Here is an 18,716-nt window from a genome sequence, read left to right as displayed (position 1 = left end):
TGTCATGTCTTATTTTTGCTTATCTATTTTTTTTTAATATTTTTGTAAATTTAATAATTTTAATATAAACTTATGCTACACCAGACTGCTAAAAAAAAAAAAAAACAGTAATATAAGTTACACATCTATAAGTATAAAAATATAGATAAAAGCCAAATAAGCCAAATATAAATAAAAGAACCCTTTTATTTTTACGAATATGTTTGTACATTATTGTGTCAACAATTAAGTTTATAGATTATGCATCAATCTTAATAAATCTTGCATCATATAGAAAAGAAATTACTATGCGTGATTATCGTCATTACACAATGCGATCCACGAACATTGTGGGTTCTTAATCTTTTTTGCTTATGGTAACACAGAGGTACTAGCATATGCTACGTGTACATTAAATAGAGCTCTTGATTATTTCTTAAAAAATAGCTCACCTCCTTCTATGTCCTCTTTCTTTCTTAATATTTCTTAATTATATCTAACTTTGCATATCATTACACTTGATCATTCCTTAAATTATTTTCGATTTCACACAAAAATATTTTAGCTCGGAACATCACACACTGTACAATATGTACGGAGAAAAAAACGAGCTAACGCGCAACAATCATTCTTTGAACATAAAAAAGGATCCTTTCTGGGAATAAACGGATGAATAAAATCATGAAATGAAATAGATCATCCGTTTTGTTCGTAAGATTTTTTTCAAATATTCGCTCTTCCAATCAACAATCAAAAGTAATTTACGTTACAGATCTCATACAATTTGCATTTATTATTATTAAATCGTATAATCTGATTCGTCAATCATGAATCTGCATGTAAACACAAGCGACTGATTTGTGTGATCATTAAATTCTCTTAGAATCAACACACACGTTGTATATATGTGGGAGGAGGGGGCGTATAAAATTGACAAGTGTAGCCGAGATAGACACGATACGAAACGATCATTCTTTATGTGTCCTCAAGAGAATATGACAAAGAAATCTAATTATTCTAGCAGAGGAAGTACGTAGGGTAACAAATGCATTATGAATCAAGTACCATAGAATACAGACGAGACCAATGTACAAAACTAAATATACAGAAAACGTTCTCTCGTGTAATACATTTAAAAAGTATACAATTAACAAAATTATACTTATGATTATCAATCATATTAAAGAAGTGTTTTATGTAATTAGAAGATACAAATACAGTAGATACAAACGCATTTAGAACTGTTTAATACAGAAAAGTAATTATCATAATAAGATACTTTATTCATATTGTGTTGTGCAATGAAAAATCTGCATGTATAAAACATGTGTCCAAGAATAATTTATTTGCGCCACAATATTTTCCTTTTTACACATTATCAGTGATATAGAAAGATAAAGATGTAAAGATAAATGATATACAATATTTATTTTTCCTTGCATATTTTCTCTCTTTCTAAAAGGGCACTGCTAAAAGTTGGATTATTAGCGAATTCACTAGTATGCACTGATGTAAATTAAAGCTTGTCGCATCGGCTAATCCGCCGAGATATAAAACTATAAGATTACTAGATTAAGAACTAATTAATGAAACATGTGTGCTCAATAAGTAATATATATATATATATATATATATATATATATATATATATATATATATAAGCGTGATAATTCATATCGATCTTTTCGGAAACCATTTAAAATCAAACACTTACCGTATATCGCTTACAGTACATCGAGTACATCGTTATGTCATTTGCATACAACCTTTAACGTGCACTGATGCATCCAAGCGAATCCGCTAAATCTATTCAATGTATAAATAGATCGATATTTTTCTGTATAATTTCTTTACTTTAGATCTGTACATATTTACATGAGTTTTTGAAGGTGATTGCTATCCTTTCTTTCCAACTTTTAATACTACTTGCGTGACTTGTACCCATACGTAGTACTCTTCCTCCTTACGGATTTTAAAGATGCGATAAAAAGTTATATTCTTTCTCGCGCGAATGTTACATTATCGTTTGAATGCACTTAGATTATTAGACCTGTATTTCCGATAAAAATCGAAATTTACTAGTCGATTATATTTCAAGATTGATTTTTCTCAACTTGTGTTTGTTGCAATAAGTCTATTGTACATATAAGGGTCTTACTTTATAATTTTTGTAATGGTAATGTTTTGCTTACAGAGATGAAAAAATCATGTGCGAATCTTTGTCGGAATTAAGAAAGCGCAATCCGCTGTTATCGACAATGTCGATATAATATTCTATGTATTATGACATATATCGCGAAGAAACTCAAACATTTGTGGATATATTTATATATATCTCGTGATGTATATAATAGTGACACAAGAGTTCTTTTTTCTACTTATGTGAATGAGACTGTTGTGTAGTGATTGCTGTCGTGTAGTACTTAGAGCGGGTACGCTCGTCCTCGCGTATAAGTTTGTTATCCTTGTGAATAACTATATCCTGCTCCCGTATTGGTAGAAGTAGTTGCAACCATTTCACTTGTAATCTCCTGCAAATGTACACATATACAAAATTTGTATATAATTATATGAATCTGGCAAGACGATTCTGACAAGATGTTGATTAAATTAAAAATTGTAACTTTCGGTCTACAAAAACAACGTTTTATATATCTATACCTTACATTCATTTTCCGTTCTCGTAAGATTTACGGTGGTGGATTATTGTTTGCTTACAGCTTGGCCGCCAGCTGCAGTTGTCTGTCCACTCTGTGATTGTTGACCCCAATACTGGTTGTTGTAATACTGTTGATTCCAGCTACTCCAATTACCGTTGCCATATCCGTGTTGATTGTATCCTGTCTGGCTATATGTGCTTTGACCATATCCTTTCCAACCACCTCCCCACTGTTGTTGACCCCAGCTTTGTTGGTTCCAATTTCCTTGGGCCTGGCTACCTGACCAATTGTCCTGTTGACCCCAACCAGACTGTTGTGATCCTTGATAATTCCCGCTAAAATAAAAGGAACACAAATATATTTTTAAAAATCATTTATTAAATTGATTTAAATATCAAAAAATGTGATTTTTAAAAACAATTATATAGCTATTATTACCTCATGGGACCCCAACCACTTTGCCTTGGTACAAGTCGGTTTCTATCATTTCCCGATCTTCTATCGACACCACCGGCTCTTCTGTCTGCACCTCGCACCATTGCGGGTCCGCCTCGTCCTCGTAATCTCCATGGGACAGGAGGTCCATAACCACCAGTGTGTCTCATATAACCGCCTCTTTGTCTCTCTCCTCTCCAACCTCCCATATTAGCACCGCGCCAAGAATTGCGACCTCTGTCTTGATCTTGTCCATAAACACACAATATAATATCAAGTACTTTACAATAAATAATCATGAATAATAAAAACACTTACAATTATTTCTTCGATCTCGAGTGTCCCGATTGTTTCGTGAATCACGTGTTTCTTTGTTACTTTCAGTCTTATCGAGACGTGGTCGTTTTGCCGTTGGTCGCTGATTAAATCCAGCCTCCTTACCCTCCTTGTTATACTTCTCGATGAGCTTTTTAGCTTCTTCTTCACTAAGACCGATCCATTCTATTGCGTCGAAAGATTCTCCCACCGAAGGTGCAGTAAAATTTGCTATACAAATTATGCGTGATTACTTGTTTACGATAATCGATTTCTTTAAATGTGTTCATATGTATATACGCCAGTACCTTTCAGTTCTGTGAGATTGGATTCTGAAACATTCCCTCCATTTGCATTGTACATGGACAAACGTTGATTATATTCCTCATCCGCTGGCACAACAACAACTGCTTTGCGCTGATATCCATAAAAATTTCGCATTTTACGCCTTTGTACAGAAGAATATATGTTGCTCTTCTGCATACAAAATTGTTTCAACAATGTTTAAATTTTACCAACAACTTAATTAATATATGTGTTGTGTGTGTGTGTGTATGTGTGTGTGTGTGTTTTGTCACAAACACCCAACATACCTGGTCTAATATATAGTTACGCCTTCTGCCACCTGCCATATCGATTAATTGATCGAGTGCACGATTGCATCTATCAATAACAATTTCTCGCCGACAGACATTTTGTTCTTGATCTGATAAAGCAACATCCTAGAAAGGAAATATTGCGTATTAACAGTAAGCATTGTATATACAATTTTATTACTTCATAATTTTATAGCTTTTTAACTACATACTCCAGTTTTCTCAACCAAGCTATGGAGTGCTAAAATATTGTACAATTTGTCTGGATGATCAATTGCATGCTTCCTCGCCCATGTAGTTTTCCCCGCCGCGGGCAAACCGCACATCATTATCACTTCACAATCTGTTTTTCGATCTGGCCTACGCGGGCCTGCAATTCTTTCCTTTGGTTCGACATTACCCACTAAAATATATTCCGGGATTTGCTCACACCATGCTTCTTCTTGGCCAAAGTTACAGACAAATGTGCAATTTTTACTCAAAATGTGTGGGAATAATGGTCTGTCACCGAGTTCCTCTTTGGAAATATTAAACGCCGATCCAATATTTTTGCCATTTACTGTGTAAAACATTTCTACAGTATTCTCTGGAGTCATGTCAAGGTAGCATCCTACTACATCGTCCTTGCCAAATGGAAATCCATAGTCTGTAAATTTCATGTCGGTACCTTGCTGTCCAGCACTTGTATATGCATAACTTAACTTTTCCTCGCCAAGTTGCATAGATGTGGAGGGTACTGACCAACCGACTCTAAGTATGTGCGAATGTTTTTCATCTTTTGTAACAATAGAATGTTGTGTAATTCTGATTTCGTAATAGACTTTTCCATGTAAGACACCATGAGATGCTCTTGCACCAGCCCACATATCACAGAGATCACTATCGTGCATAGGTGTAGCTGACAGAAATCCATTTTTATTGATAACTAGATTCAAATCTGAATCATCTAAAAAATAAAAAAAAATGTTTGCATTATTTTATACAATTATGTGTATGTTTTATATATATATATATATATATATATATATATATACACATATATAATTTTTTTTTCAATTACAATCTACTCAACACTCATGTACATGTTGAATAAAAATTGTTATTTGAAAAAATATGCAATATTTAATTAAAATCTTACACCATGATAAAATTACAACAGATTCATCAAGATCTGGTTCATCCTCTGTTTTTTGTGATACAGGAGATGCTTGATGGACCTCTGCTGGGCTAGAAGATCTTTTCCTTTTTCTGTCATTGCATTCCATTTGATTTGAATCTTCTGTAATCTTTCATAGAAATAAAAATAAGACAATATAAATTAATGCACAAGTAAAAATATCGAATGAATTTACAAGGCAATACTTATACATTACCCTAACATTATAGTTATTTTATGTTTAATAAAACATGAATTATATACCTGTTTATCCTTTGGAATATTAGTGCTATCCAATTTTTCATCTATATGTACATTAACTGAAATGTCCATTTTTTCATCTTGCACTGTATAATCATCATTAATAGGTTTTTCGTCATGTTTTAATTCAATATCACACATTTTATCTACCTGATCAGGTATCACATGTGTTGATTGTTCAATTTCCGGAATGTTTATATTATCCTTAATATTACATCTATCCTCTGTATGTTCAATGTTTTCTTCAATTGAAATATCCTCTTTAATACTTTTCTTAAAAGTATCTTGTGTTTTATTAATGTCATCCTTAATCTCTGTTTTTTCTTCCAATTTTGTAACATTTTTTGTTTCTGTTGTCTGGACTTCATTATCTTCATCTACATTAGATCTCTTTACTTGATGATCTTCTTGAATTATAGAAAATTGATCTATATGTGTAATTGTACTAGGTTTCTCAGATGATTCTATCGCAGGTACTTTGAGAACATCTTCACAATACTTACTACCTTCTACAATATCAACATGTTTTGCCTCTTCCTCTTCATAATTATCAGATACTGACGAATAAATTTTATTTTGAACAATATTTGATGCGTCTTCTTGTTCCTCTCTATACTTTTCAGGAGATAATTTAGACGTTTCCTCCTGTTGCATTACAGATTCTTCAGAGATGGATTCTGATATTGTCATCAATGTTTCATATGCTTTTTCACCATACTGAGGTTTACTCGGAGTGGATTGCTTTGAAGAATTCAGAGTTGTAGATGATCTTGATGTATTTCTTGTAGAAACTTTTGTCGGAGTTGTCATCGAGGAACTCCTAGATGCTCTACTAGGTGTTCTCGGTGGTTGTGATAATCGCATACCTTCTATAATTCTCTCTTGTGTTTCCTTTAAAGTTGTATCACTTATATTTTCGGTATGCAAAGCTGAATCATCTGCAAAATATAGTATAGATGTAAAATTTTATAACTTTAGTACTATGGATCATCATATAGAATGTCAATACATTAACAAAAATAAATCCAAAATAAAAATCACAAATTCTATAAATTAAAACAAAAAGAAAAAATATGATGCTGATGATAGATTATGCCTAATATAAAAATAAAAAAATTTTCTAGTAAATTATCAGCACTAATCAATTGTGATATCAGCTAAGTCAGTTATGCCCATACAGACTGACAATGATTATTAGATAGGGTAGCTCACTACGATGCATAGCGGTATAGCCTATCTATCACGAGTAGATAAAATAACGCGTAATCGCGAAATAAGTTAGATGAGAGGCATTTGATGATACACATGACAGATACGACTTACACTCCTGTGTTTCCTCCTCCAGCGCTTTACGTAGCCGCTCGACGAGCACTGGCTTGTTGCCCTTGGTGTCGAGGCCGCGCTCGCCTAGCGCAGCGCGCAACTCTACCACTTTCAATTTAGACGGATCCATGATACACGTGCGATATGCCTTGTTGATCGAACAGACAAATTCATGCACTCTACGCGCGTTTGACGTAAGAAAGAAAATATTCACGAAAGACCCATATACACGCGCCACTGACCCGCGCTGCATACACAATATGGCGGAACAGTCGCAAACAGTTGATTACGTAGCGCACGCTGTAATCATTGGCTAGCTGCGCAACCATTTCGAAATGACGCCGACTGCATGGCCAATCGTGACCGCTGTTTCATTCGCAAACAAGTACGGCGCGTCCGACGATTGGTTTATCCCAAGGCGGGACGTACGGCCATTGGCCAAAATATGCGCCGCTTCTGCGAATCTAAGAGGGCGTACACGCAACATACGTATCTTGCTTTATTATATATGTAGTACTTATGTATTAGGATCTATCCAGCAAACTTGCATAGCAACATAACCATATGCATAAGGAAAATTATTCAATCGCATTTTACATGTGTCCTCATGATAGAAATGCGATTAGATAATTTTCCTTATACATATAGTTATGCTGCTATGTAAGTTTATCTGAATAGGCTCTTACGCTCATGTTTCTTGTGACAATTTAGTGAATAATTTGATTGCTATGAGAAAGCATCATACGAATCATCGAATGCTATTTATTATAACATTTCTTATAATTTTTATAATAAGTAATAATGATATTTTGATAGTATTATATATGTACCTGAATTTAAATTTCATATTTCAATTGTTAACCAATAGAAAGCACTTTTTCACGCGCGATACTCAATGCAGCTTTCCAATTGCTCCATGTATGTACCTAATATCGTTCTCATGAAGGATCGCTGTTGCATGTTACTGCGTATTAGGTACGCGGTCGATAATGTGAACGAACTGATGCAGATTGATTATTTGTCTGATTAGTTTTTATAGATGAACTGAAGTGTATATTCATTGAATTTGAAATGAAATAAATATATACTTGTTATAACTTTAACTTTAACAAAAGCAAGTAAACTTCAATGCAGCCTTGAGCAAGAGTAGAAAACAAATCTTTGATCGCCCGATCGACATTATTAAATTTTTAAACTTCTGCAATGCAAAATAATTGTATCTACACAGTCATATGGAATTATGCATTTTACTTCATCGCTTTTTATCTTGCAGTGATCGAATAAGCATGAATGCAATTAATATGAACTGGTTATCTTCAGCAGAAGGAGAATCCTTAGTACATCATTTTTATGTGAATTCGTCTAAAAAGAGAAGATTCTATGGTGCCATTTATTTCTGTTAATTTTATAATGTAAAAAGGCATATTAGTCTTCTTTCAAGTTCATTGCTTTTATACATTTTAGGCATTCTGGAAAGACCATCGTTGCCTTCATCTATCGAGGAGGTCACTTATAAAATTTTTGTAATAGGTAGATCTGGCGTGGGGAAAACCTCAGTAATAGCAAGACTCGCAGGAGTTCTAGATTCCAATAATTATATGGAAACCAATGGAATAAGAAAAACAAATGTTTACTGGCCTGTAAAGATCTGGGATAAAGTCGTTCTATTTAAATTGCAATTCTGGGACACCTCTGAAATCAGTATAAAAAAATACAATCATATTCTGCCAGTATGTTTGAGAAATAATATATATGAGCTCTTGTGGAACTACATTCACAATAAAAAACATGAGATGCAGAATCTTTTTCAGGCATGCAAGGATAAGGTTGATGCAATATGTTCTGTGTTTTCCTTCGACGATGCATCAAGTTTCAATGACATTCCATATTTGATGAATACAATGATAACTGTAAAAGGAAAACCAGCAAATATAGTGATTGGCACAAAGTAACACTTCTGTTAGTTATATCGCAAAATGAAAAAATTTTAAATAAACTCGATCCAATTTTTTGCAGGTTTAAACCTTGGTCAAGTTCCATGATAGATGAAGCACAAATTAAAGAATTCGAGGACAAATGGAAAGTTAAAGTGATCAAGATTGATGCTAGTAAATTGTCAGTAAGATCTGAAATATTTGATTGCTCATATCAATTGAACGCTATTTGTAACATTTTGTGGAATAGAGACAAAGAGTTTATATCTAAATTGATGGGACAAGTTTAATAATTGCAAACAGATGTATTCTTGTATATTTTATATAAAATAAAAATGTAAAAAAGTATAAATTACCACTTGAATCTTAAGTTTTGTTTGCGGTATCTTCAATCACATATATTTGAAAGTTTAAACAATCTGTTCTAATATCTTTCAGTGGCAATAGATTTTTATCAGTCATCTCCATTACATCATCTTTAATAATCCATGGAAAGTCTTCACATTTTGGATTTTCACTCAAAATGATATGTGCAGTTTCATATGTCTGAATTTCAATAGAAAAGGTTGAATTCTCGGGAATAGGTTTTAAATATGTGCCACATATTGATAACTTTAAGCAAATTGTCTTCAATGCTTCTTCTGTTTTTAAATAATATGGATCCTTCCTTAGGATAAAAAAAGGATTAATAAAAAAATTGAAATTTCAAAGAGTATTTATCATTGTTCAACACATACTCCGTAAGTTCTGCCTGCAGTTTAATCATATCAAAGACAAATTTTTCTATCGGCAACTTGTTTTTGTAAAAGGTGAGATTAATGGCTTTAACACTGTTTTCATCTTCCCTTATTAATTCTCTAATGGCGTTTAGAACGTTTAATAAATATTCATTCAGTTCTGGATGTTCTGATACATATATCGTAATTCCATATATCTTTCTCTTAACAAAAATTTCCTTGGGATAGATTTTGCGGAAAAATAATATATGATTGAATGCTATTTCCAAAAATTCCAAAAGAATGTCGACACCAACTGCAAATAAAGTTTATAATTTATTTATAGCTGAATTACATGTGCGCATATTATTAACCTATTATAGATGTATCATTTAACATCAAAATAGGTTAGATTATAAAAATATACCTATCTTATCTTGAGACATTTGAGACAATGATGTGTATGTACATATCGTTATCATAACGTTACATAACGTTATCATTAAGAGAACAAAATTAGCAATGAGATGCCAACAAAAGAGATAAACATAGGACGCCAATGTAGTTCCTCTCACTCAACACAGCGGGCGCTGTTGAGTTTATCTACTGCAACGCTCAGTCTATTACATATATCAATGGACTATACAAATACGGAGTCCAGTAATTCCCACTTATCCTACATAAGTGATGCGAAAAACAGGAAAGAAAACCAATGTTTCCGACAAAATTTGAATCTCATCCTGATGATCAAAAAATGGGAATTCAAACATCATATCAAAATTATGTTCAAATATTGATACGAAATGCCACTGATATTGATTATACTTTACTACTGATAAAATTGTTTCAAAATGATTTCATTATCCAAGCAATCTTTAAACTATGCTTAAAATACCAGTTTTCGTTTGATCATTAAAGTTAAGTAGCGTCAGTTAAACATAGTCAATTGAAAGAGTGACCGACCGCTTGGAATATCATATAATGTTGTCACATTTTTTTGCATTTTTTTCATTGCTTATTTTGCATTGTTTATTCAGTTAAAAATCGTTATAACATATTATATTATTTAAAATAAAGAAAATTTTATGAGATAATGAAAACATATAATATACATTAGAAATTAATGTTTTATTTGATATCGTCCAAACATTAAAAATTTTTATTTATAAATGGATAATTACTTGAAACATCATATAATGTTACGCATACATTTTTTCAGTGAAAAGGATAAATAACTCGGCTTTTTGTACGATTAATACTATACGCGTTAATTAATCAATTAATACATTTTACATTTCTATTTTCATAAGAAATAGATACGAATAATTTTTTACACGACAAACACAACATGATGTTCCTAAACAATCTTCTTAACACGGTACGTTGATAAAAAACTGTTTAATAAAATGTTTAATATTCAAGAAAATAATAAGAAATAAATATACATTTCTTAAACTATTCTTTTTGGAAACACAACTGAAGTGAAAATTAGGCAAATATTGCTATTTTTGATATAATTGCGACAGTATCATATGTCAATAATTTTTCGCTCCTTCTACTTGATGCTGGTATTCTTCGTCATCTGGATTTATCTCGCAGTCATTGCCATTATTCGGTACTCTCACTTCATTGTATCTACAATACACATAATCGCAATATGTACATGAAAGAAATTCATTTTAATATCTTTTCTTGAATTAAATTAAATTGTTAATTAAAAGAAATTATTTTCAACATAATAATATCAACATAATAATCTTTTGCAGTTTAAACGAAATTATATTCAAATGTTCTGTAAAGACATTCCGACAATAAATATTGTTTCTTTAAATGTATTCAGAACTATGTAATAAATACTTCATAATATATGAAACTCAAAAAAATTCACATTTCATATGCCAGAATTTTTTCTGAAACTCATACAGAACTAAAAATGTTTTGATGAAAACTGGCAATTGTCTAACCAGATTATATTGAATTTTCCTAGAATGAGATTTTTTTGAAAGATGGTAAATTTTTTTAACTATAAGTTAATCATAATTTTCTGGTTGAAAACAAATAAGACAAACAAACAATTATACAGGATACTTAAACATAATGATACTGCAAAATTTTTTTGTATTCTGGCAATCAATTTGAGTTCTACATAAATATGTATTTTAGTCCAACAATTATCGCCAGATCTTATCTAACCTAAAAGTTTTAGATACTTCAGCAGAACTCCTTTCCATGTAGATACCTTTTTGTCATAAAAATTATTTAAAAAATACTAAATGATGTTTACAATCAGACTTTTTTAGGAAATGTTTCATACAAAAATTGTTTTTATAAATTAATTAAATCTCTGTTGACTATTAAAGAAAACTACTTGAAACAAAGAAGTTTAAATCAAATATGTTGTTTTCGTGTAGAGATATTTTTTTCTTTAAGAAAGAAATACTCTACAAAAGAATACACACACACACACACACACACACACACACACACACACACACACACACACACACACACCACATATTTTAACGAATAAATTCACAAAGAGAATACAAACAGAACGTTTATTAATTCACATTCAATTTGCGTTATTTTCGCATTTTATATATATATATATATATATATATATATATATATATATATATATATATGAGCGAATCGAATTAAACGCAAATTCACAAAGAGAATACAAACAGAACGTTTATTAATTCACATTCAATTTGCGTTATTTTCGCATTTTATATATATATATATATATATATATATATATATATATGAGCGAATCGAATTAAACGCAAATTGAATATGAATTAATAAACGTTCTGTTTGTATTCTTTTTGTAAATCTATTCATTAACACATCACTGAAATAAAATTTTTATATTAAAATTGTTAAAATAACATTGTTAAAAAATAAATATTAAATATTAAATTAAAATTATTATTAATATAAATATCTCCAAAATATATTTGATCTTCGGTCACATATAGAATCGAATTTATCTATTGTGCGTATTTTTCTGTCGCGCGAAAATACGTACCTGGTGAAATCACCCTTGCAAAGCCGCCAAGGGAGCAAGTCGATCTTATCGTGCAAAAGAGGCGAGATATCCGGACTAACGATGTATGGAGTGCCAGCGCCGGAACCACGAGTCAGCAATTTTCTATTGTCATCGTAGCAGCAATGCTGCGCGACAGCGCTCTCGCTTTCCTGAGAGGGTAGAGTCTGCACGCAGTAAGCGGCACCAGGTTTGTAGATCGTGAGTCGGTCTGTATCATGACTCACGTCTCGCCATCGAAAGTTCTTCTCACGCTTCCTGTCCCAGATCTGGTTCTCGTAGAAGACGCCGTTCGGATACTGGCAGGGGCACGCTGGCAAGTCAGTGACGGATCCTGCGGACACGTACACCCACACACACACACGTCGAACGTCGTTCGCACGAGGACTCTCGCGAAATTCATTTAGCGAACTCGATTATCAAGTTTTTACCCGGAAAGGCTTCCTCGATTTTCTCCCTGTTGTCCAGCCACTTCTGACAGCGATCTTCATCGTCGAAGATGGTCGCGTTGTTGATGGCACTTGAGTTCGACTTCGCCGTTGGTGCGACATGATCGCTTTCTCTGGTATCGTTCTCCAACGCTTTGATCAATCTTGCCAGAAGAGATTCCAAACCTCCGTGAAAAGGATAATGATCGTCGGAAGATTCGTTATCGAAAATGTTGCCCGCGTTTACGTTTACGTTAAGATTAGTCCCATCAGAAATTGGCGTAGTAGTAGCTTTCCTATAATTCTTCATCGAAATTTTCGATTTTGCATTTGGTCTTGTACGAGGACGATGCGTCGTACGGCGTTTGGTCCTTAAGGGAGGATAAGGTCTCCTCCGGATTTTGTATTCGCCTCCATATTCATTGAACAAGATATGCATCATTGAAACTGGATTGTCTAATAATATTTTAAAATCTGACTCGTATACCTCATGTGAGCTATCTTGTGTTGTTAAGGAATTTTGTACCTAAGAAACAAAAAAAGGCAAGAATTCAGGCATAGCAATTTGTATCGCCGTATAGAGAAAGAAAATAAAGTCAAACGAAAAAGGATTCAAACATATACTGTACATATTGTTTGCTTTATTATAATATATGTTTGATCTGTTCGAATAATTCAAAGAAGATGAACATCAAAAGATCTTGTATGGCGATGGTGCAATGTGACAACAGAATACAAAGTTTTCTTAGCAGTGGGATAGATAACGTTAACAAAATGTGTGGCACTGAAAAAATTTGCGCTCGGTGCAAACCATTGAATTCGCAATAAGGTAGCGATGATGACGCGGCAGCCGATAAGACGACACGCGGAATGTCGGATCTATTTCCTTTCGAGGCGCGTAGATAAATCCAAATGGAAATATGTATTTCGCATATACCAAGAGGAGATCCGTCAAAATGGAGAGATCGATGACCGGCGTGACTGCGCGCGATACGTAAAAGGCTGACACGGTCGCAGCGACATCAAAGGACGCCGGCGTTTGACGCGTGGATAGAAAGAACGCGGAGGCGGAGAAGAAGAGGGACGACGATCCCTGGCAGCGAGGGACAGAGCGTTTACTTCTGAGAACAGATCTCGAGGCATGCCGCAAGATCGTTTCCCGTCAATGGCGTAGCCGCCTGCTGGTAGCGAAATCAGATTTTCGAATGAACCAAGTGAAAATGAAAATCACGAGAGGAAAGATGGGAATGTCACCAGTGTGAATTCTTTCAGCCACTTGGAAAATGATAAGTGATGGATTCAAGTTCTACAGTTCTTACTATTCTATTTACTCTTTAAAACATTCGATTGTATAAAAACTCGAATTGTTTTGAGTCGAAAATCGAAGAAGTTTATAAAAGTTTCCTAAGAAAATCTGGATGATTTTTAACATCTCGAAAGTTTTGAAAATCCAAATAAAATGTTTAAGATCTTTAAAAACAAATTTAATATTAATATTTATTATTTCCCTGTATAAAATAGAAGAATTGAAATTTAAAATGTTACAAAAATGAAATTACATTTTCCAAATATTCAAGATTTTCAATTTTAGATTAGATTCGAAATTTTTTAAGTCAAGATATCGTTAAGTTTTAACATTTATTATAATTAACATTTAAAATAATTGAAGATTTTCGTAATATATTCAAAATGCACATTCACATGAATCTCGAATTCAGTGTATTATGGTAAGTTTTATCGCAAATATAACCCCCTCCACTCCCTCCCTCTCCCCACATCTCATATGTTCAAGAAAGAGGTGCTTAATAAAACCATAACGAATATTGATAAAAGTGAAAAAACTCGATTGATTAGTTAACAAATTGAAATATTAATGTCAAATAATTAAAAAAATTACATTCAAGAAATGACAATAAAAAATGAAAAATGCGATTTAGATCTCTCCTCTTGAATGTCTCAATACATTTTCAAATAAAAGAAAAAAATAGACCGTTAAATACACGAGAAGACGATATCAAATTAAAATTGTTTGATAATAAACAGTTAATATGATGAATAATAGCATGACCTGAAAAGCATTTATGCACTGGAAATATGCAGGAAGTGAGATCACTAAGAAAGGATTTCAAATAAATCAGATTTAAAAATGCGAAACAGATTTAAAAGTGCGAAAATGCGCTACCGATTTTCTATCTTTCTAAATCTCTTTTTTCATTTTCTTTTCCAATAGAAATTGTGACTTTATTCCTGGTACGTTAGAATGACTTCAAGATTAGGAAAATAACATACATGTGGAAAAATAATTCAGATTATAGATCCGGTCTGATTTAAAAAAAAATCACTTATTGTCGTTTTTTGGCTACTTACTTTATGATCCTCATCACTCTGCGAAACCACGAAAATTGAGTGACAAATCGCGAGGCAAATTAAGAATAGCGTACTCATTTTGTCACACCGGATTCCGATCTCGATGGGACAGCGTTCCATTTCTCTTAGCTATATCCGCTGTTACGAACATAACTAACGTGCCTGCACACAATCGATACCCAAATACGCGACGAATCACATCCTGTTGTGTCCGTTACGGTCTCGGGGGACGTGACTTTCCTATCTTCTCCGACGAGCCAGTCTGTTGACAATCTCGGGAAATCGGCGTTTGACTGTTTGTTTACCAGCCGCATTCCACGCGCGTGGACGCGGATAACAAGAGTCGTCGAGAAGATGCGTATCCCGCGGGGAAACGGAGTCCGATGACGCGTGATGTAAGACGGACGATAGGCAAAAGAACGAAGAGCCGAGGGTTTAGGAAGATCCCGAGCGGGGGGAAAGGTAGGCGCACACCGTTCAAAGGCCTTACCACTAGGCGCATAGTTGTAAACCGGTGAAGTCTGTCCCACTGTAATAGTCGGCGGTGGACAGAGGGAAAAAGATGAAAAGAGAAGGAAAGGGGGGAAAGAACTAAGCTACAAAATAGCTAAGCTTGACAGTCCTGGATGACCCATGGAATATCGTGTCGTCGTTGGACGCGCTATGACGGACGATCGCCTGCATTAACCCTCGATCATGAACGCGGAGTCTATATAACACTTCTACCACTTGTTTTATAATTTTAATAAGCTATCAATCATTTTCTTTTTAACAAAATAAATAAAACCTAATTTTCTATGCATACTTAAAGTTCCATTCGATGCTTCCATCGTCTGCGTCATTCTTCGATCCATTTTATCTTTGTTGTTTACTGAAACTTGAATGACTGATGATATTGACATAAACGTCAAACGTAGAATATACTGTAGTGTGTATCTCTAATAATATCTATGAATTTTAATCTTGATTAAATTTACTCTTTATTTTTTTTTTATTCATAGAACTAAGAGAAAATAAAAATAAGTTAAACTGTGAGATTAAAGTTAATTTAGATTGATAGAAATAAATATTAGAGCTGAAAAATTCAGCAGATAAGAAAATTCAAATTCAATGTCAGCAGTAATTTTATGTACAGAATAGAAAATAATTTGTTTTCTTTTATATTTAAAAGAAGAAATTTTTGGGATTCTATATTTACTATATGTATAATATTTATAATTAACAAAATAATAACAGAAAATGAGAAGAAGATAAAAATATACTAAAATATAAGATACCAAAGTACATTGGTATATATCGTATGCCTTCTATGGTATATGTGGGCCTTATATGATACATTGTATTGTTGAAAAACCTGAAGTTGATATTTATTCCACGATTTAATGCTTCTAATTCAATGAATAAATATTAATTTAACATTTTTAATGTGTGCTTGTTTATAACTCTTTAATTTATATATTTATATTATTTTATTACACTAACGAGCTGAATCCTTTGAATGTTTTCTCTTCTGATATGAACATTTATTCTTTTTCTTATCCTTTTTATTTTCATTTTGTACGATTAGTCCATCGCTTCTTTTTAAAATTTATCCAAATTTGCTTTAAAATTAGAATTACTCTCATTTAATATACAGGATGATTCAAAACAACCGTTTGTTCTTAAAATGTCATATTCCTGAGACGATTCTAAGACTTTTTTCTCTACCAAATTTTTATCAGAAGCTTAATTTTTGAGTTATAAGGGAAAACAGTTTGCGAATTACGAGCCGCGTATAGAAGATAGGCAGGGGCGATGCAACTCAGCGAGAGTCCGATGCGGGTGATTGCATGTGCGTGTGTGTGCATCCGCGCGCGTGCGCACGCGCGCGCATATGTGTGGTAAGATGCAAAACATGCATGTGTTGCATGTATCAATACTCGCGTATAATTATCAGCTGATTGCATCGAGTGCCTCATAATCGCCCGCGTAATCGCCCGCGTCGGATAGTGAGTTGCACCGCTCCTGCCTATCTTTTGTATGCGGTTCGTAATTCGCAAACTGTTGTCTCTTATAATTCAAAAACTAAGCTTGAATGAGCTAAAAAATTTGGTAGAGGAAAAATCATCTTAGAATCGACTCAGGAATATGACTCAGGAATATTTTAAGGACAAACAGTTGTTTTGAATCACTCTGTATGTATATTAAATTATATATATTAGGGGCAATATTTTTATTCTTGTTTAAGCTTGAACAAGCGAAATATTTTAAATCGAGATGTTTTAAATGAGAGTTTTTAAAGATAGGTTGAAAAAATAAAAAAAAAAAAAGAAAGTGAATAAAGAAGAAAGACAATATAAGACAGGAGGAAAAAAACAAGAGAAATAGGAGAAAAAAAGCTAGAAAAAAAGAGAGAGAGAGAGAGAGAGAGAGAGAGAGAGAACATTGAAATTGAAAAGAAATGATAAGATTCTGTGGCAGAAGATAGAAGAGAATATAGTTGAAAGAGGATTCACCATAGATGGCACCAATAGGAAGAAGACCGACAGAAGGTAAGAATAAAAGAAAGAAGAAGGTAAATCATTAGAAAATTTTTGTTATGGGAAGAAAGGAAGCAGGGAGAAGAGAATTCGAAAGAATAATAATCGATGATATGAAGAAAATAAGAAAAAAGATGAGAGAAGAAAAAACGGAGATAAAGGAGCAAAACAAAGGGATAAAATAAAAATAAGAAGAAAAAAAGAAAAGCAAGTAAGAAAAATAGGAAGGAGGGAGAGAGGAGGGAGAGAGGGGGGGAGGGAGGGAGGGAGAGAGAGAGAGAGAGAGAGAGAGAGAGAGAGAGAGAGAAATGGAAAAAATGATTAAAATACTGGAGAGAAAAGCCGCAAAATTAGAATCGGTAAATAAAAAGAGGAAAAAAAGAAAAGAAAAAAAATAATATAATGTTAAGAGGAGTATACTGTGGAACAAAAAATTTAAATATAAGATAAATATAAGATAAACGTAAACGGAAACATAAAGGAAAATTTAACCACAGCGAGTAGATGTGAAGAGGACAAGTAAGATTACGAAGATAAGAATATAATAATAGCGGAATCAGAAAGCGGAATGAGCATTTTATGTTTATTTTATAATGTATAATAATTAATATCGTTTTTACTTGTACTTTATTATTAAACTATGTTTATAGATTAAATAAACATAAAGCATATATGTAAAATATGAATAGTATAATTGAATTGAATTATAATTGGAAGCTCCATTTAAAATCGAAAAGCAAGAATTATGAACAAATATTATACTAATAAATTATATATTATTATTATATATTATTATACTAATTAATTATATTAAATTATTATTTTATTACGCATAAAAAAGATTATTGGACAAATTTAACAAATTATTTGTTTTGTCAGATTCTTATTTAAATTAAACTTAATAATTGACCAAGATTCTTTAAAATCTCTCTATGCGCGACTTTTATACTTCTCTGCATTTCTTCGTTTGCTTTT

The 18,716-nt window shown here is 32.8% G+C and overlaps 4 protein-coding genes across 12 annotated transcripts; 1 reads left to right on the top strand and 3 right to left on the bottom strand.

The window, feature by feature from the left end:
* Positions 1-168: 168 nt before the first annotated feature.
* Positions 169-7,001, bottom strand: LOC105427127 (uncharacterized). Of its 3 annotated transcripts, none has more exons than XM_011638741.3 (10): positions 6,726-7,001; positions 5,406-6,340; positions 5,124-5,271; positions 4,198-4,931; positions 3,983-4,111; positions 3,698-3,866; positions 3,393-3,620; positions 3,078-3,321; positions 2,641-2,974; positions 169-2,510 (listed from the first exon to the last, which is right to left on the bottom strand). In XM_011638741.3, the coding sequence occupies exons 1-9, from the start codon at positions 6,976-6,978 to the stop codon at positions 2,683-2,685; spliced, it is 3,132 nt and encodes a 1,043-aa protein (XP_011637043.2). In that variant the 5' UTR covers positions 6,979-7,001; the 3' UTR covers positions 169-2,510; positions 2,641-2,682. The 3 variants fall into 3 exon arrangements, with proteins under 3 accessions (XP_011637043.2, XP_011637045.2, XP_011637042.2); XM_011638743.2 differs by having other exon boundaries at positions 2,646-2,974; XM_011638740.2 differs by having other exon boundaries at positions 2,698-2,974.
* A 435-nt stretch (positions 7,002-7,436) lies between these two features.
* Positions 7,437-9,011, top strand: LOC105427125 (ciliogenesis and planar polarity effector 2). Of its 5 annotated transcripts, XM_089079393.1 has the most exons (5): positions 7,682-7,700; positions 7,999-8,108; positions 8,190-8,455; positions 8,525-8,673; positions 8,742-9,011. In XM_089079393.1, exons 1-5 carry the CDS (start codon positions 7,684-7,686, stop codon positions 8,947-8,949), a joined length of 750 nt encoding a protein of 249 aa, XP_088935519.1. In that variant the 5' UTR covers positions 7,682-7,683; the 3' UTR covers positions 8,950-9,011. The 5 variants fall into 5 exon arrangements, with proteins under 5 accessions (XP_011637039.2, XP_088935519.1, XP_011637038.1 ...); XM_011638737.3 differs by lacking the exon at positions 7,682-7,700 and adding an exon at positions 7,437-7,643 and having other exon boundaries at positions 8,190-8,673; XM_011638736.3 differs by having other exon boundaries at positions 7,699-7,839; positions 8,190-8,673.
* On the bottom strand, positions 8,373-9,984 carry PolZ2 (DNA polymerase zeta subunit 2). The gene is made up of 4 exons (XM_011638739.3): positions 9,803-9,984; positions 9,397-9,691; positions 9,016-9,326; positions 8,373-8,633 (listed from the first exon to the last, which is right to left on the bottom strand). Exons 1-3 carry the CDS (start codon positions 9,876-9,878, stop codon positions 9,026-9,028), a joined length of 672 nt encoding a protein of 223 aa, XP_011637041.1. The 5' UTR covers positions 9,879-9,984; the 3' UTR covers positions 8,373-8,633; positions 9,016-9,025.
* A 500-nt stretch (positions 9,985-10,484) lies between these two features.
* Positions 10,485-16,045, bottom strand: LOC105427124 (isthmin-1). 3 transcript variants are annotated; one of them, XM_089079390.1, is made up of 4 exons: positions 16,028-16,045; positions 12,859-13,381; positions 12,410-12,761; positions 10,485-11,010 (listed from the first exon to the last, which is right to left on the bottom strand). In XM_089079390.1, the coding sequence occupies exons 2-4, from the start codon at positions 13,295-13,297 to the stop codon at positions 10,911-10,913; spliced, it is 891 nt and encodes a 296-aa protein (XP_088935516.1). In that variant the 5' UTR covers positions 13,298-13,381; positions 16,028-16,045; the 3' UTR covers positions 10,485-10,910. The 3 variants fall into 3 exon arrangements, with proteins under 3 accessions (XP_088935516.1, XP_011637034.2, XP_088935515.1); XM_011638732.3 differs by lacking the exon at positions 16,028-16,045 and adding an exon at positions 15,223-15,668; XM_089079389.1 differs by lacking the exon at positions 16,028-16,045 and adding an exon at positions 13,793-14,171.
* Positions 16,046-18,716: the final 2,671 nt, after the last annotated feature.

Source organism: Pogonomyrmex barbatus, unplaced genomic scaffold, assembly GCF_055798465.1.
Source record: "Pogonomyrmex barbatus isolate J1 unplaced genomic scaffold, ASM5579846v1 scaffold3, whole genome shotgun sequence".
NCBI classification, from domain to species: domain Eukaryota; kingdom Metazoa; phylum Arthropoda; class Insecta; order Hymenoptera; family Formicidae; genus Pogonomyrmex; species Pogonomyrmex barbatus.
The sequence above is the reverse complement of the archived record's forward strand: the minus strand, read 5'-3'. Positions and strand labels throughout refer to the sequence as shown.

Bases quoted from the DNA above. Each gene is read 5' to 3' on its own strand.
- LOC105427127 (XM_011638740.2), bottom strand. From the start codon at position 6,978: ATGCAGCGCGGGTCAGTGGCGCGTGTATATGGGTCTTTCGTGAATATT. The intron at 4,932-5,123 runs GTAAGATTTTAA...TTTATTTTTTAG, and splicing joins TGTTGTAATTTTATCATGGT to ATGATTCAGATTTGAATCTA. The intron at 2,511-2,697 runs GTAAGCAAACAA...GTACATTTGCAG, and splicing joins CTGCAGCTGGCGGCCAAGCT to GAGATTACAAGTGAAATGGT.
- LOC105427125 (XM_011638735.3), top strand. From the start codon at position 7,958: ATGGAATTATGCATTTTACTTCATCGCTTTTTATCTTGCAGTGATCGA. The intron at 8,109-8,189 runs GTGCCATTTATT...TATACATTTTAG, and splicing joins TAAAAAGAGAAGATTCTATG to GCATTCTGGAAAGACCATCG. The intron at 8,674-8,741 runs GTAACACTTCTG...AATTTTTTGCAG, and splicing joins AATATAGTGATTGGCACAAA to GTTTAAACCTTGGTCAAGTT.
- PolZ2 (XM_011638739.3), bottom strand. From the start codon at position 9,878: ATGATAACGTTATGTAACGTTATGATAACGATATGTACATACACATCA. The intron at 9,692-9,802 runs GTATATTTTTAT...CTTTATTTGCAG, and splicing joins AATGTCTCAAGATAAGATAG to TTGGTGTCGACATTCTTTTG. The intron at 9,327-9,396 runs GTATGTGTTGAA...TTTTATCCTAAG, and splicing joins CTGCAGGCAGAACTTACGGA to GAAGGATCCATATTATTTAA.
- LOC105427124 (XM_011638732.3), bottom strand. From the start codon at position 15,342: ATGGAACGCTGTCCCATCGAGATCGGAATCCGGTGTGACAAAATGAGT. The intron at 12,762-12,858 runs GTAAAAACTTGA...ACGTGTCCGCAG, and splicing joins AATCGAGGAAGCCTTTCCGG to GATCCGTCACTGACTTGCCA. The intron at 11,011-12,409 runs GTACGTATTTTC...TGTGTATTGTAG, and splicing joins TGCAAGGGTGATTTCACCAG to ATACAATGAAGTGAGAGTAC.